The 18,006-nt window shown below is 38.3% G+C and overlaps 1 protein-coding gene across 3 annotated transcripts in view; it reads right to left on the reverse strand.

The window, feature by feature from the left end:
• RC3H1 (ring finger and CCCH-type domains 1) overlaps positions 1-18,006 on the reverse strand; it is a 63,002-nt gene that overhangs the window by 9,521 nt on the left and 35,475 nt on the right. For 2 of the 3 annotated variants that reach the window (XM_079761536.1, XM_079761535.1), the window contains exons 10-18: positions 16,022-16,303; positions 15,518-15,714; positions 11,523-11,890; positions 10,912-11,079; positions 5,666-5,818; positions 3,119-3,332; positions 2,539-2,629; positions 2,041-2,173; positions 846-1,016 (exon numbers count right to left, since the gene is read on the reverse strand). In XM_079761536.1, coding sequence (XP_079617662.1) covers positions 846-1,016; positions 2,041-2,173; positions 2,539-2,629; positions 3,119-3,332; positions 5,666-5,818; positions 10,912-11,079; positions 11,523-11,890; positions 15,518-15,714; positions 16,022-16,303 — 1,777 coding nt within the window. The remainder of the gene's footprint in view (positions 1-845; positions 1,017-2,040; positions 2,174-2,538; positions 2,630-3,118; positions 3,333-5,665; positions 5,819-10,911; positions 11,080-11,522; positions 11,891-15,517; positions 15,715-16,021; positions 16,304-18,006) is intronic. The other variant, XM_079761537.1, reaches the window with a different exon arrangement.

The following is an 18,006-nucleotide window of genomic DNA, read 5'->3' on the forward strand; positions in this document are numbered from 1 at the left end:
TGCTTAGAAAAAATGTGAAAGCTACACAACAACAAAATCAGTTACATGCAACCTGGGGGACTGGTTCAATCCCCTAAGATTCAAAATTTACCGAAATGAATGTTAGTGCACTATGAAGCAAAGCCTAAGCACATCCATGGATATAATGCCACAGGAAAGAGTGTGTAGATTGCATCGCATAAGAAAAGCCAGATCATCAATAACAAGGGCTATGAAAACTAGAATGCTATTTGGTAGCATGTAGTACATCTTTTTTTTTATATATATATATATATATTCTATTGATTCTTTACAGAGAGGAAGGGAGAGGGACAGAAAGCTAGAAACATCGATGAGAGAGAAACATCAATCAGCTGCCTCCTGTACACCCCCTACTGGGGATGTGCCCGCAACCAAGGTACATGCTCTTGAGCGGAATCGAACCTGGGACCTTTCAGTCCGCAGGCCGACGCTCTATCCACTGAGCCAAACCGGTTTTGGCATGTAGTACATCTTTATATAACATGACGATATCAGCAAAATCATAAACACCACACTCCCACTGCTTCCCTAATCAGTATATTTAACAGAAATGTAATAACTTCCAACTACCTACCTTGTTTTCCCTAAACGTTTTTTTTGTAATGCAGAATTCCAACACAAAGAACACAGTCAAATCAAAAGAGAATAATAAAATAGGATGAAAGCCCATCTTCATGAGACTTATTCTAAACATTTATCACTCCTTGGAGTGCCTTGGGGTGATGATTCTATAGTTCTGGGTGATTCTACAACTCTAGAGCTGTGAGTTCCATGACGGATGTTTTCCTTTCACCTTCCCTCTCGTTTCCCACCGCAACACTCACCAAACTCAGTTCCCGGGTTCTCTTCCCGATTTCCCTTTCCACCTGGTGCAGTTCCAAGCTCAACTGCTCACTTGAGATCATTCCAGGCCATTTTGGAGGTGGTGGTGGTGGCTGTGACTGGGCTGCCAGGGTGTTCACCTCCCTCTGCAACACCAGCCTGTTACTAACAGCCTAGTGCATGAAGCCAAGCACATACACAATTCAACACATTTCACACCATGCACAGAATGGCCAGGCCCGATTTCAGACCACAGCCATAAGCAGCTTATCACTCAGGTAGTTGCAATAAAAATGGTGCAACTGTAAGATACTGTCTCTTTCTTTGAGTACCATTTGAAAATAAAAACATAGAGGATTTAAACTTAGTGAATAGTAATTTGATCTTAGGTATAAGTAGCTCTTAAAGAAGTCAACATTAAATGTACATTCTTCCCCCTTTTTATTGAAATTTCTCTGTAAATCCTGTAATTTCAATGAAATCTCATTAATGGCAAGGAAGGACCTTTAACCACAGTTGAGTTAAATATATGACAAATTTCCAAATGATGGTGATATTCTTTTGGGACAGAAAATGGGACTAGAAATTTCAACTAAGATAAAACCATAAATCAGCAGCAATACTGAATTTGGAGTCTGAAGACCTGGGCTCATGTTTCAATCTCTGTAAAACTAAAATCTTCAACCAAAAAAGGGTAATAATAACATCTGCCTAACATACCTGTCAGGGACATTGTATGAATCAAATAACATGTGATAATAACTTATAAACTAAAAGAACTGTATTGATGAAGGTGCTATTATTATACAGAGCCTATTTTTATTTATTTATTTTTTCAGAGGCTATTTTTAAAAGTCAAAGATCTAAGCTTCTATTTTTTAAATATGTATAAAAATGCTGGGATTTAAAGAATATAAGACAAATTTTTAAAAGTTAAAGAAATTAAAAACCAATTTTAAGTTAAAGCACATGCTGATAAATATCTATTGTGAAAATTTAGATAACCTATCTTATCCTCAGGTAATAAAATGATAATTTTCGCACTGTCCCAGAACTAAACTCTAAGTGCTTCAATTCTTTGAAGAAAGGACACCTATGTACTAGTAACTGTTAAAATAGTACTTCAAAAGATCCTCCTTCTAAAATCTTGGAGCACTCTTCTAAAACTGGAGTAAAAAAATATCTATAGGCTAGTACCTCTAGTCCACGTAGCTGAGTCTGTTGGCTAATTTGATGGTTTAGCTGCTGCAATTCTAGTCGTAGCTGTTCCCTGTCAGCAGATGGAAGGGGTTTGCCATGACTGGCCACTTCTGACATGGATATCCTCTCCCTTTGGTGGGAAAGAAAGCATGGAACAAATTACAATGTTTATTTTTTTTTTAATATATATATATTTTATTGATTTTTTACAGAGAGGAAGGGAGAGGGACAGAGAGCTAGAAACATCGACGAGAGAGAAACATCGACCAGCTGCCTCCCGCACACCCCCCACCGGGGATGTGCCCGCAACCAAGGCACACGCCCTTGACCAGAATCGAACCCGGGACCCCTCAGTCCGCAGGCCGACGCTCTATCCACTGAGCCAAACCGGTTTCGGCTACAATGTTTATTTTTTAAAAATACTGACTAGAAAAACAAAATAAGAGAAGTTGAATAATTTTAAAACTTTGTAAAAGTGAAAAGAATGACTCATACCTCTCACTGAAGTGTCCCTGAGAAGGTATGTTTTGATGAGGTGAGTAGGGAGAGCCTCCCCAGCCACCATGGGTTCCATATGGACTGTAATCTGTAAGAGAGGAGTAATTCACTGTAGAGCAACACAATCCACAGATTTGATTCTCCTGGGGCAGTCATGGCCTAAAAGGCACAGGCATGGTATGTACACAGCTATCTGGAAAGATGTCTCCTAGTACAGTAACAGGGCACTGATGTCTGTTTTTCCCTGAATGAAACATCAGTCTTTGTAATTTCTTTCTGTTTCAATTTTTAAAAAATGAGAATACATTATTTTAATAAAGAGTAATGAAGCTGTTAAAAAACTAGGAAATCTTCATATAAGACATTTAATTTTAGTTTATACCCCTAGAATTGCCTGGGTTATAATTACCTTCCTACAGGGATAATTCTGAGGAAAAGTTTAAAGACAGACTGTCTTGGAAGATTATGGGAAGCACTGACAGTAAGAGAGTAGTAGGGAGGGTTTTTGCGGGGGGGGGGGGGGGGGGGGTTTCATGTCTGTGAACCCTCTAGATGAGATTACCCTGGAGGTTCTTACCTGAAATGTTAACAGATTTTGTGGGAGCTCCCTGAGGTGCCATAGCCTGCATTGGGCCAGCACCCTGATATATTGTTTTGGAAGTTCGAGAGATGGCACCAAACCGAGATACTGTTGGTCGGTCTCCAAATGGGATGAGGTCATCATCACTGGTTTCTGTTGCTCTTCTCTGATGATCCAACCGCTGGTCTCTCATTCCTTTACTCTCCACATTCTGATAAGTAAAATGAGAAATCCACCCCACACTTAGGTCTCTAACATAATTTCCTCTAGCACTGTAATTAGGTTGAAAAAGAGTATAATATCCTTACTGGTAAGATTAAAATCATTAGTTGCCTTTGGTTGGTTGTCATATAAAACATCACTTTTTAAACCTTTGACTATTCCACAATATATTTTACTAGAGGCCGGATTCGTGCACCGGTGGGGTCCCTTGGCCTGGCCTTCGAGGGATCGGGCCAAAACCGGCTCTCCGACATCCCCCCGAAGGGTCCCAGATTGCGAGAGAGCGCTTCTCGGATGACGCACCCCAGAATCAGGCTCCCTCCTCTCTGGTTCCGGATGCGTCACCTGAGAACCACAGCTGCCAAGTCACTGTAGCTTGGCAGCTTCTGTGTTAAGCGTTTGCCCCCTGGTGGTTAGTGCGCGTCATAGTCACTAGTCAGAGCATCTGCCCCCTGGTGGTCACTGCACATCATACCTACTGGTCGCCCAGAATTGTCACTTAGGCTTTTATATATGTAGATATCATGAGTCAGCCCATATATACATTCAAATATAATTTCATCACAAATATTTACTCTTACTATATGAAATGTACTCTTGTATTTATATTGTTATTCTAATTCATTTCTTTAAAGACCCATCATGACCCAATCAGTTAATTTCAAAACTCAGTAGTTAGAAAAACACTGTTTAAAAATGTAAGTGCCAACATAGGATCTTCAAAAGTCAGAAAGAAATAAGTACCGAAATAAATAGAAATGGAAATCTAATTGCTAGACCATTGCTACTCATAGTATATAGTGTGGGAGCAGCAGCAGCAGCGATTGGAAAATATTAGAAATGCAGACTCTCAGGTCCCACCCCAGTCTTTCTCAACTTGAACCTGCATTTTAACAACTCTAGGTAATCTATGTGGACATTCACGTCTGAGAAACAATGAGCTAGACTTCTTTCACCATTTAAGAGATTTTCAATTACATCCAGGTAAGGTTGGCAAACCTGATTTAAGAAAATGAGTTTTTTTTGGCTAATATTTGTTACTTTACTATAATAACTTTCTGAAAGCCAGATACAAAGCAAGGGTTCCTGTTATCTCTTCCTCCTCATCTCATTCCTGTTCTTAGAGAGTTTTCTATGGCCTAAAAACGTGTCCCCAATCATATCATAGAAAAACAAAAGGTTCATTTTTCGCTTCTTCTTCCTCTACATCCCTTTCTGTCTATCTATCTATCTTTCTGTCTCCTTCCCTCCCTTCCTGCCTCCCTCTGGCATCTAATTATATTTATGCTGTAAGTATCACTTTACTCATTTATAGCAGTATTAGCATCTAAGTCTTCCTTTTCTATTAAGAGAATTGGTCTTCTTTTAACCAGCTGGCCAAATATTTGTCTACGAAAGTCAATATAATAACCTAGGAAACCTTTGTTACAGTTAATAAGGGCAAATGTTAAAGAATAGTCAAGGCATACCTTTTAACCCAGCAATACCACTCTAAGCATAATTTTCATGCATGTGCACAAGGAGACATACGCAGAAATGTTCAATGTAGCAGTGCACATAATAGTAAAAGATAAAAAATAGCCTAAATAAAATAAATAGTCTAAACAGCCAGCAGAAAAAGAAATAATTCATATATATATTTACTGTCAGATTTCAGTTATCCAATGATATAGGATAAAAGCAGTTAAAATGAATGAACTTGACAGGAAGGAGGGAGGGGAAACATGAGATTAGGCAAGTATATACAGGAGGATTTAACTACTTTTGTGAAGTTTTATTTATTTTTTAATAAAGAAGTAATTAAGATAAAATATTGTTACATTTTAAGCTTGGGTACATTGGTGTTACATTATTTTTTTGTTAAAAAAAAATAGCATAAGTGTAACATTTCAGTATACCCATAGCTCACTTGAGGTTAAGTAGCTCCAAATCTGACTGAAATACTACTACTGTTCACTAGATTCCACTTTGTTGTTTAAACTTCAAAGTTGTAAAAGAGTTATAATTTCCTGGACAAGAAACCCAAGATCTTGATTAATTATGCAAAATAATTTAATTTTGGTTCTAAACAGTTGTTGGGTTAACTGCTAGCTGTACAGAAATATAATAAATGTTCTTTTTTGTCTAGGTAAGTATTAAAATATTTTTATTTACCCCCAAAAAACAAACAAAAAAGTATACTTTAAATAATTCAAGTGCATAGTATAGAATATGGCCTGAAACTCTTAAGCAAAGCTCAATTATGTATCTGTACTATAATGGGGAGATAATTTACTTGGTTATCTTGGCTTATATTAATTATGGTTTAGTTATTACACATACCATCATTTCCACACTCCCTGCTGCCACAGCATCTTTGGGTTTTGCATCTTTGGTTCCAATGTAGGAGCCGATGGTGTCACATGACCAGGGAGAGTACTGGCTATAATCATTTCCCTTATATTTCCCAGCTACCTTCAAGTCTTCATCCAATAACTAAAGAAAGGGAAAAAAAGAAAAGAAAAAATAGGAAATGGGTGTATGAATAACAACTCAGGAAAAGCAGGAATTTCTTAGAAATCATGCCCCAATCAGTTAATTTCAAAACTCAGTAGTTAGAAAAACACTGTTTAAAAATGTAAGTGCCAACATAGGATCTTCAAGGTAATGGTGGTTATTTGATTTGTCACAACAGTTTTTATAGAATATAAAACAAGTGAAGAATGATGTTTAGCTTTTACATTTTGTTAGCAGAAGGTCAGAAAGGAAGTATCTCAGTGTCTTTCAAGGAATCAAGCTAGAGTTTTGAGGTTTGATTATCCTCTTCCTCATTAGATCATGTCAATACATGAGCAAATATGTAGCAAGCCCTCAAGTTTTGCTTAACCGTCCCCTCAATAACATACCAGGTAAACAAGAGCATTAAAACTATTTTGAATGTTCTATATGGTAGTAACTTTTTTCTGAAATCTCTTTAACAGTAATAATTCATATCTTGAAAAATTTCTGGTCCTGAGGTTGACTCAATGGAGTGAAAAGGGTAAGATGCATAATTTTGTTTTCTCAAGATGAAATCTGAAATTATATGACAGAATAGCTATTCTAGGTCTAACCTATTTTTACTAAATTCACAACATTCGTACTTGTGTAATGTTTTGCAGTATTCAAAGTACTTTGATGCACACTATCTCTCTCATATGTTCAAGTCCACATGATCTAACCAAGGCTCCATCAGTCTAGGGCAGTGCCAGAACTACAACTTCAATGCTGCTTTTGCTTCAGATACATATACTGATCCCTAGGGGCCACTGGTACACATAACTGGCTCTATGCCTACCTCCATCTAAAACAATCTTGCTTTCTGAATCATCATTATTGGTCTTCTGTGGGGCACAGGGTCTGCTGTTTTCAAATATCACTCAGTTTCAACCACAACTCCTACTTCTATGGTTAATACCTTTTTTTTTTCATCCTACATCTATTTTAAAAAAATATATTTTTACTAATTTCAGAGAGGAAGGGAGAGGGAGATATAGAAACATCAATGATGAGAGAGAATCATTGATTGGCTGCCTCCTGCATGCCCCACACACTGGCGATCGAGTCCACAACTGGGGCAAGTGCCCTGATTGGGAATCAAACCATGATCTCCTGGCTCATAGGTCAACGCTCAACCATTGAGCCACTGTGTTACCTTTAGTTTTAAAATTCTGTCTCTTTTAGCCGAAACCGTTGTGGCTCAGTGGATAGAGCATCGGCCTGCGGACTGAAGGGTCCCGGGTTCGATTCCGGTCAAGGGCATGAACCTTGGTTGCGGGCACATCCCCAGTGGGGGGCGTGCAGGAGGCAGCTGATGGATGTTTCTCTCTCATCAATGTTTCTAACTCTCTATCCCTCTCCCTTCCTCTCTGTAAAAAATCAATAAAATATATATTTTTAAAAATAATAAAATTCTGTCTTTTATCATTTCTCTTCCACTTACAAACTTTGTGTAGAACAGCTAGCTTTTTAGAGACACGCCCTATTAACGAGGGTTTTTCCCTCTGACCATAATGTATTATGCATCTGTTGAAAGGAATGAGAAAAGGTTATATACTGACACAGAAGGACATGCAGGGTAATTGGTTAAATGAAAATAAAAAAACAAACAAAAAAATACAAAACACACACAAAACCTTAAGATATATTACTAAATGATACTTATTAGTTCACCCATAGAAAAGTTGAAATATCTAATAAACTGACAATGATATAAAAAATGGAAATTTTGGAGAAATTTTTGTTATGTATTTTTGCAATGTATAAAGTTAACACAACTCTATATGTATTATTTATGATCAGAACTGAAATTTAAATACAGTTGACCCACGAACAACATAGTTTTGAACTGCGTAGGTTCACTATACACAGTTATTTTTCAATAAACATACGGTTGGCCCTTTATCCCCAGATTTTGTATCCACAGGTGCAGAGGGTCAAATGTATTAATAGTTCTATGCCATTTTTTACAAGGGCCTTGAGCATATGTGGCCCTTGATATGGGGGCATGTGCTGGAACCAATCCTCCACTGAGGGACAACTATACAGTAGTAAACTTTTGAGAGAATCAAAAGTTATACTCAGATTTTTGACTTCACAGGGTTGGCACTCCTAACCCCCATGTTGTTCAAGGGTCAACTGTATATAGCTTTGCATGTCAGTAACTAGTTATTATTCACTGAATGCCTGCTATGTGCCACATGACTTATGTCTCATTTAATCTTCACCGCATCACTATGAATAGGCTTCACTATGCTTGATTTCCAAAGAGAAACCTGAGCCTCAGGGTTCAGGGAGGCTAGGGAACTTACAAAAGATCACACACTGGGTGACACAGCTAAACCTCAAAGATGTTTGATTCCAAAATTAGCTCACTTTTCAGTGTCATATTGCTTTCCATAATTCTTAAAAAACAGTAGGGCATAACAAGGTTCTAAGATGTCTCTAACACAGTTTTCCATCATGTAATGTTTATACTTTACAAGTAAAATTACATTAATAGATGTTATGACTTTCACAGACCCAAAAGGTTACTGTTTATTATACGTAATCTGATGCACTTCACTTTTCACTTCCTGTTACTCATTATCTGCCAGACAGCAGTGTTGTTTAGAATAATAATTCTACACATAAAGGATGTGAGACATTTTCCTTACATAGCATCAACTACAACACTGCTGAGAAGATCTGTTTGACATAAAAAAAACGCACCATATATACATACTATAAGCTCAGGCAGTATGTACAATCAACAAACCAGAATTCATATCAACAAAGCAAAGGCTGGTTTTTTGAAAAGACGAAACTGGTAAGTCCCTAGCATGACTGAAAAAAAATTATTAACTGATATTAGAAGTGGGAAAATGAACACCACTATAGACCCTGTAGACATTAAAAAGACAATAATATTCATTCACGGTGACTATTAACAGTGTCCTGTAAAAATACAAAGAAGACAACCCCCAAAAGTGTGGCTTATTGCCCTGTAGTGCTTTAATCAGTTTATTATAGCAACCTTATTTCAGTGTTCTTTTTTTTTTCTAACATTCACTACTATACTAGCCTGTCTCTCCTATTCTTTGAATCATCTTTACCATCCTGCTACTTTCCTCTTTATTTATTAAATATATTTTTATTGATTTCAGATAGGAAGGGAGAAGGAGAGAGAGAGAGAGAATCAATGATGAGAGAGAATCATTGATCAGCTGCCTCCTGCATGCCCCCTACTGGGGATCGAGACTGCAACCAGGCATGTGCCCTTGACCGGAAACAAAACCAGGACCTTCAGTCTGCAGGCTGGCGCTCTATCCACTAAGCCAAACCAGCTAGGGCAGCTATTTAAATAAATATTTGGCATATCTCATTTATACAAATAGTATAAACTAAGGAGAGGGGAATTTCATTAATTTGATAAAAATTATCTACAAAAAAAGTAAATATAATGAATTATTAAATGCTCCATTCACTAAACGATTGCAAATAAGCCAAGAATACATGCTATAATTCCTTTTATTCAAAACCATTCTGGAGGACTAGCTATCACAAGATAAGAAAAAAATGAGGCATAAGGTTTGAAAAGAAAAATGGTCATTATTCTACTGAGGATATGACTGTGTGCAAGAAAATCCATAAAAACCCACCAACAAATATGAAAATTAATAAGGAAATTTAGCAAGGCTGCTGAATATGAGGGTCAATACACAAAAATATTTTTTTCTCTACATTAATAATAAAGAGAAAATAAAATTTCAAAAAGGATTCCATTTAAAATAGCTTAAAAATCAATTATCTAGAAGTAAGTTTAATGAAAGATGTGAAAGACTGAAAATTAGCCCTAACCCGTTTGGTTCAGTGGATAGAGCAGTGGCCTGCAAACTGAAAGGTCTCAGGTTCGATTCCGGTCAAGGGCGTGTAGCTTGGTTGCGGGCACATCCCCAGTAAGAGGTGTGCAGGTGGCAGCTAATTGATGTTTCTCTCTCATCGATGTTTCTAACTCTCTATCCTTCTCCCTTCCTCTCTGTAAAAAATCAATAAAATATATTTTAAAAAAGACTGAAAATTATATTACTGAGAGAAATTAAGGAAGATTCAAGTAAGTGGAGGCAAGACCATGCTCTTGGAGACTCAATAGTGAAAAGATGTCACTTCTCTCCAAATGGATCTAAAGCAACACTGTCTAATGAAAATATGAGACTCACACATGTAATTTAAAAATTTCTAACAGCCACATTTAAAAAATAAAAAGAAACTTAAAATTAATTTTAATAATGTATTTGTAAAACTAACACTAGTATATCCAAAGTATTATCATTTTAACATGTAATTAATAGAAATATATTAATGAGTATCTTGCTCTTGGGGGTACTAAATCTTCAGATCCAGTGTACATTTTATGCTTATAGCACATGTGAATTTGGACTAGCCACATTTTTTGCACTCAGTAGTCACATGTGACTAGTGGTTACATATTGGACAGTGCAGATCCAGAGAATAAATGTAACCCTAATAAAAATTGCAGCATATATTTTTGTGGACAACAATATGCTGATTCCAAAAGGTGCCTGGAAAGTCCAAGGACCAAGAACAGCAAAGGTAACCTTGAAGAACAGTAAAACTGAAAAACAAACATCACCAATTAATAAGATGTATTATAAAACTACACTGAGACAATGTGGTATTGGTCTAAGTACACAGAAATATATCAATTAAACAGAATATGAGTCCAGAAACATATCTAGTCTCCCAACCATGATAAAGGTGACTACAGGGCCCTGGGAAAAGGATGATCTTTTTATTAAATGGTGCTGGGCCAATGAGATATCCTCTGGGGGAAAAAATGGATCTTGACTCTTAAAACACTAGGATACAAAAATCAATTCTAGACAGACTGTAGATCTAAATGGGAAATAAAAAGGTAAATCTTTTAGAAGAAAACATGGGAAAATGTTTTCAGAACATTGAGAATAATAAGCAAAGACTACTTAGGCAGGACATGTCAAACGACTGATAAAGGAAAAATGGATAACCAAGACTAAAAATGATGTGCTTACTTCCTCTTGATGGAAGGTAGGCGGCAATGTTGGTGAAGGTGCAAAAGGAGGTGGAGAGATAACCTTCCTTTCCTCTAGTTGGGCCATTATTTCCTTTCGTCTTCGATGTAGCTCATCTAGACTAGGGTGGGGCTGGGGAGGAGGAGGAAGCCGGCTATAAGGAGGCTCCTGAAAATGCAAACGTTAGTAAAAATTGAAAAGAACTTCAGAACACATTTATTTATTTAGCACATATTTTAAATAAGCAGTAGCTTATTTAACATTTGGAAATACCAACATTTAAAACAAAGCAAAACAAAATCCGCCCCCCCCCCCCCCCCCCCAATTCTCAGGATTTCCCAAAGAGCTAAATTTAAATTTCTTTTTTTGGTCAGAGGCCGTAATTTCCAAACAGATCTAGAATTGTTAATAAAACCATCTAAAGTTCAGAAACTAAGAAGGGTTATTAGTGAGAGTGGGGTGGGAATTTTCCCCCCTTTAATAGTTTAATTTAAAACAAAAACCTACCCAAATTATGACAAGATGAAAAATAAGGGCATGCTTTATTTTAAACAGTCACTCTAAGCAATAAGTAAATTAAATCTATGTAATAAGAAAAAAATACAGCATACTCTGATGTACGAAGGTCTGATCTGAGTTGGATGAGGAGCCACTGGGTAGTAACCCTCCACCTGTTGGTATCTTTCTCTGGATTCTGGTACATAGGATGGTACTGCTGCAGGTGGAATATCAATGGGTATAGGACTATCTCGGAAAATCTCCTCTCTTGGATAAGATTGAGCAGGGTATATTCGACGGCCATCATAGTGTGGCGGGTACATAGGTGGGTACTGTTGTGGCTGTGTGCCATATTGAGAGTTTACAACACGATCTTGGAGGTAGGGTGGGTAATGATCCAAGTAGGGAGGACCGGGCTCAGGAGCAGATGGTGGAGGTCGGACAAAGCGGGACACACACTGTGGCGCAGTGTAGTACACACCTGTATGTTACAGAAGAGCAACCAGAGCAACAATGAGCTAATCTAATTTTCTATATAAGACTTTGTCCATTAAAATATTTCAACAATAAATAATTAACAATCAACTCATTTCTTTAGATATTTCCCCTCTGCTATGTACTCAGGTTAACTTTATGAAAAATAACATTTAAAAATTGTCCTTAAAAGTGACAAATTGACCTGAAAAAAAACTAATTTAGAATCTACAATTATAGGTTGGTTCTCTTAATTGTTTGACGGTCTTTCAGATGTGCCTTAACACAATGCAAACATTGGAAAGCAAAAAACTACATTTCCTTGAAGCTCAGGTTGCACAAATCACTCATTTGCATGAGTTCTGAATGTGCCACTGTGTTAGCTGGAAGGCGATCTGGTGCAAACCTAGCAGCTTCCCAATTTCCAGACTTTTGCCTCAAGTGATGTGATTCTGGAGCTAGCAGTTAAGGATATAAGGTTCCAATTTTTACTGCTTCTTCACTAAAACAGGTTCTTTCAGCAGCTAGTTCTGGGACTTATTCCTGCGGGCCTAGTTTAAACCTGCTTTTCCAGCACTTTCCATTGATTTTATAAACACCTAACTTCATGCATTGAACCTCTTTCTGCTAACTATTGAACCCTAACTGGTACACTGTATTGAAGGTCACTTCAACAAAAGTAGTTGGGTTTTTCCGACAATGGATGGTCAAAAGAAAGATACAAACCAATTTTTATCATATTTTCATATATATTAATAACTAGAAGCCCGGTGCACGAAATTCGTGCACGGCAGGGGGTTGTCCCTCAGCCCAGCCTGTACCCTCTCCAATCTGGGACTCCTGGTGGGATCGGGCCTAAACGGGCAGTCGGACATCCCTCTCACAATCGAGGACTGCTGACTCCCAACTGCTTGCCTGCCTGCCTTCCTGATTGCCCCTAACCGCTTCTGCCTGCCAGCCTGATCACCCCCTAAACACTCTGCTGCCAGCCTGGTTGATGCTTAACTGCTCCCCTGCCAGCCTGTTTGCCCCCAACTTCCCTCCTCTGCCGGTTTGGTCACCCCTAACTGCCCTCTCCTGCAGGGTTGATCACCTCCAACTGCCCTCCCTTGCAAGCCTGGTCCCTCTCAACTGCCCTCCCTTGCAGGCCTGGTCCCTCCCAACTGCCCTCCCTTGCAGGCTGGGTGCCTCCCAACTGCCCTACCCTGCTGGCCATCTTGTGGTGGCCATCTAGTGTCCACATGGGGGCAGGATCTTTGACCACATGGGGGCAGCTATATTGTGTGTTGCAGTGATGATCAATCTGTATATTACTCTTTTATTAGATAAGATAGAGGCCTGGTGCATGGGTGGGGGCCAGCTGGTTTGCCCTGAAGTGGGTCACAGATAAGGGTGAGGGTTCCCTTGGGGTGTGGGGCGGCCTGAGCGAGGGGCCTGTGGTGGTTTGCAGGCCAGCCACGCCCCCTGGCAACCCAAGGGGAGGCCCTGGTATCTGGAATTTATTTTCCTTCTACAATTGAAACTTTGTAGCCTGGGGCGGAGCCAAGCCTGGGGCTCTGGCAGCCATTTCTGTGGCAGTTAATTCACCTTCTACAATTGAAACTTTGTTGCCTTAAGCGGGTGAGCCCGGCCAGGGTGTACGGAAAGCTTTGCTTCCCCTGTTGCCGCTGGCAACCCTGGCCTGCTCTCTCAAGCTCCATTCTGCTGCCATTTGTTTGAATTTGTTTACCTTCTATAATTGAAACTTTGTAGCTTGAGTGGAGGCTTAGGCCTGCAACGGCTATGGAAAGCTTGGCTTCCTCTGTTACCTCGGAAACCTTGCTCTCTGTGGCTGTAGCCATCTTGGATTGGGGTTAATTTGCATACTCGCCCTGATTGGTTGGTGGGCGTGGCTTGGCTGGTGGGTGTGGCTTATGTAGCGGAGTGATGGTTAATTTGCATATTACCATTTTATTAGAGAGGATGCTGTACCAATTTAAAACTATCCTTTAGAAAGTAGAGAAGACAATTCTGATTCACAATTGAGATAGCCTTGGGAAAAGGCAATGGAAAACACCTTTAGTTAATCTATCCCCATTTAAAAATAACAGCACTATTAAAAAAATTCAAATAAAAAACAAAACACACAGAATAAGCTGTTAAAAAAAAATAGCACTATACTATTTACAAATTGAAGGTTTATGGCAACCCTATGAGGAGCAAGTCTATCGGTGCCATTTTTCCAATAGGCCCAGATGATGGGGGCAGCATTTTACCAACAGTTTTTTTAAATAAAGATATGCATATTTTTAGACATAATGCTATTGCACATATCAATATACTATAGTATAGTGTAAACTATTATATTTACTGGGAAACATAAACATTCATGGGATCGAGTCTGAAACCCGAAATTGAACTGGTGACTTCCTGGTTCAACCTGATGCTCAACCACTGGGTTACACCAGTCAGGCACAGTTTTCTATTTTTTATTTTTTTATATTTTTATTGATTTAAGAAAGGAAGGGAGAGGGAGAAAGAGATAAAAACATCAACGAAGAGAGAGAATCATTGATCAGCTGCCTCCTGCATGCTCCACTCTGGGGATCGAGCCGGCAACCTGGGCATGTGCCCTGACCAGGAATCGAATTGAGACCCCCTGGTTCACAGGTTGATGTTCAACCACTAAGCCACGCCGGCTGGGCCACAGTTTTCTATTCGTAACTAATATTGATTCTATACTATAAACTATATGTATGCTGCCTTTTTCTTTTTTAAAAAAATTTAATATATTTTTATTGCTTTCAGAGAGGAAGGGAGAGGGAGAGAGATAGAAACAACAATGATGAGAGTCACTGATCGGCTGCCTCCTGCACGCCCCCTACCAGGGACCCAGCCTGCAACCCAGGCATGTACCCTTGACCGAAATCGAAACTGGGACCCTTCAGGCCACAGGTCAATGCTCTATCCACTGAGTCAAACCCTAGAGCTAGGGCATGTATGCTGCTTTTTTCATATACACTACAGGCCCCAGAAAAATAGTCGATGATAACTGAAAGGAAGAAAAATATACTGTATTTAATTTATACGCATTGTAATAATAAATTCTTTTTTCATGTTTGAAGGAAATTTTGGTCAGGATAATATATACTGCCTTAGCAAATTTCCATTGTTAACTTGGGTGACTAGTTATTTCCATAAATATAGGGCTGGGCAAAAATAGGTATACAGTTGTGAGTACACGAAACACTTTATTCTTATATTATTATTTATTAATCATTGTATTATTTATTTGTATAACAACTGTAAACCTACTTTTTCCAACCCCTGTGTATGAACATATTTAACATACAACTGCTTTTAGTAGTTAAGGCAATTTTCTTTTTTTTTTTTTTTCTTCAATTTTTTTATTAAGGTATTATATGTGTACATATCTTACCATTGCCCTCCCCACACCCAAGGCAATTTTCTTTTATAGCTTTGTTACTTCACTTATTTTATACTATTTAGCTGATCATAAAATCTGTTTTTTTTTTTCCAAAGTATTAAAAAATACACTTATCTTAAGGAGGCTACTGCAAATACGATCATTCTTACCTGGAATCGTTCCCACAACTCCTAAGAAAAGTGAGCGCAATAAAGGAAAGATCATTACCCTGCTGATAAGGTGCTGGTTCAAATGGTGGAGCGGCTCCTCGAGGATCCTGATAATACACGTCTGCCTGCTGGGCAGGATATAACTGCGAACCCCGCGGTACCATCTGCATTGGCTTAGTGACAGGCATAGGAGGCAGGTCTGATGGCCCCCTCGGAGGTACAGGATGTGGGATACTCTTGGGGACAGTTTCTAGCCTATGGGAATAAAATTCTGCAAGTCAAGCTTAAGGTCTTGAAATGTACATAAATTGTTAAATGTAAAAAAGAATTGCCACAAATTTGGGAAACTGTTTTCTTCCGATAGTCATACCTTCTACAAAATGTATAAAATTGGATCTTATTTCACCTGTGCTTTCTTAAAAATCAATTAACGTAAGAAATAGAAATAAAAAACAACAAAATGGCCAAAAATTTAGTTTTAAAACATTGATTATTCTTCTTTTCCTCTACTTCGTATTTATAAAGAAGAAATTTTAAAATATAAGTTATGAAAATGACGTACAGGTCAGGAGGGGATCCAGGGGCGCTGCTGCTCAGATGATCCATCTTTACTGGTTTCAGAGTAGAATCGTAGCTGGGGTCTGTTCCTCGTGGAATCAGCTGCGTTACTGTGTTCCCTGCTGACACAATCCCATTGGGCAGAGCAGGGGGTTTTCTGTTCGGCAGATCCACCGCACCTTCGTCAGGAAGGATAGCTGCTGAAGGCAGGCCCACCTCATTAAGCTGACCCATAGAGGCACTCAGGGGTCTTCTGGGACCCAGGCGTTTGTTCATTTTACGAAATCTATGTAAAGAGCAAAGGCACACACCAAAATCAAAATTACAAAAGCAAAACCAAATGCATTTAAGAAACAGATACAAAAGTTAAAAGATTCTAAGCACATTGTTTTCTAGAAATTCTCTTCAAACATTGGCTTTAGCTATAAACTTGAGAATGTGCATGTGTGGATATATCCAAGCTCATTTTATGAGGCCAATATTATCCTAATTCCAAAAACCAGATAAAGACAATACAAAGAAAGAAAATTATAGGCCTGTATAAAATCTCAAGCAAGACACACTGATTAAGTATAAAATTCCTCATAATATTTGTAACATTACAAATCATGCTAATTAAGCCTAGCTAGTGTGGGTCAGTGGTTGAGTGTCGACCTATGAACTAGGACAGTGGTCGGCAAACTGCGGCTTGCAAGCTATATGTGGTTCGCGAGCCGCGGTTTGCCGCTCTGTTGACATTATAATGAGTTTGCCGACCACTGTCATATACTACCCTTTACCTTTTTGCACACAATATGCCACAACTGCCTAATCCTCACAGCTTCCAACTACATGGTAACATTTAGTCTACCAGTGGTCGGCAAACTCATTAGTCAACAGAGCGGCAAACCGCGGCTCACGAGCCGCAGTTTGCCGACCACTGAACTAGGAGGTCATGGTTCGATTCCCAGTAAGGGCACATGTCCAGGTTGCGGGCTCGATTTCCAGTAGGAGGGTGTGCAGGAGGCAGCCAATCAATGATTCTCTCTCATCATTGATGTTTCTATCTCTCTCTCCCTCTCCCTCTCCCTTCCTCCCTGAAATCAATTTAAAAAATTTTAAGAAAATTATGCTAATTAATATTTGTATTAATATAACTATGTTATTTTCATTGAAATTTCTATTTCTAAAACTTATTGGAGGAGAGGGTAGAAAAAGCTTTAAAGGACAGTGTTCTGAAAAATTTTATCTTAGGTGCTCCTCAAATGCTTTGGGACAGTGAGCCTATATTATAAATTAAGAATAAAACAAAAGGCCAGTGTGCACTGAGAAAAATTTACTATTTATTCCATTAAATTATTTAAATAATCAAGAATTGTAATTTGTATCAGATCTGATGCTGATTATAAGTGTGCCTATGCAGAACTGAAATTATTTCAAAATTGGGTTAATGGAAATCATGTAGAATAATGCCGAAATTTAAAACAGACGCTGAGGTATAAAAGGCTTGTAGATTCTAAATCTAACCACAGGAAAAAATTAAGTCATCAAACTCCAGTATCCTTGGTCCTCAACAATGAAAACAAATCTATTCACAACTATCTAGTGCATTTAAAAATTTTTCAAACACAAACCCCCAACAGAGTAATGCTATTTTTTCAAATGTTTCCCATATCTGACAAATTTCTGGGGGGGAAAAAAATCTACCCATCAGGGGTAACCACTGATAACAATTTGGTATATAATCATCAGATTTTTCCCTCCATATCCTGCCTTAATATTCATATGTATATAAGATTACTGTTTACAGAAACAGGATCATATATGACTGCTTAGTAATTTTTTTCTCCCCTTTATAATCCTGGCTATTCCTTTAAGTCAGTACATTTTAAGTTATTCCTAACTTTTTTTGCTGGTAAAATAATGTAGTAATGGATAATTATATACATGTATTTGCACCCCTGTGTGAGTAACCAGAAGCAGACTTGCTAAGTCTCATGTATGCACATT

The sequence above is a fragment of the Cnephaeus nilssonii genome (genome assembly GCF_951640355.1).
Source record: "Cnephaeus nilssonii genome assembly, chromosome: 21".
Classification (NCBI taxonomy): Eukaryota; Metazoa; Chordata; class Mammalia; order Chiroptera; family Vespertilionidae; genus Cnephaeus; species Cnephaeus nilssonii.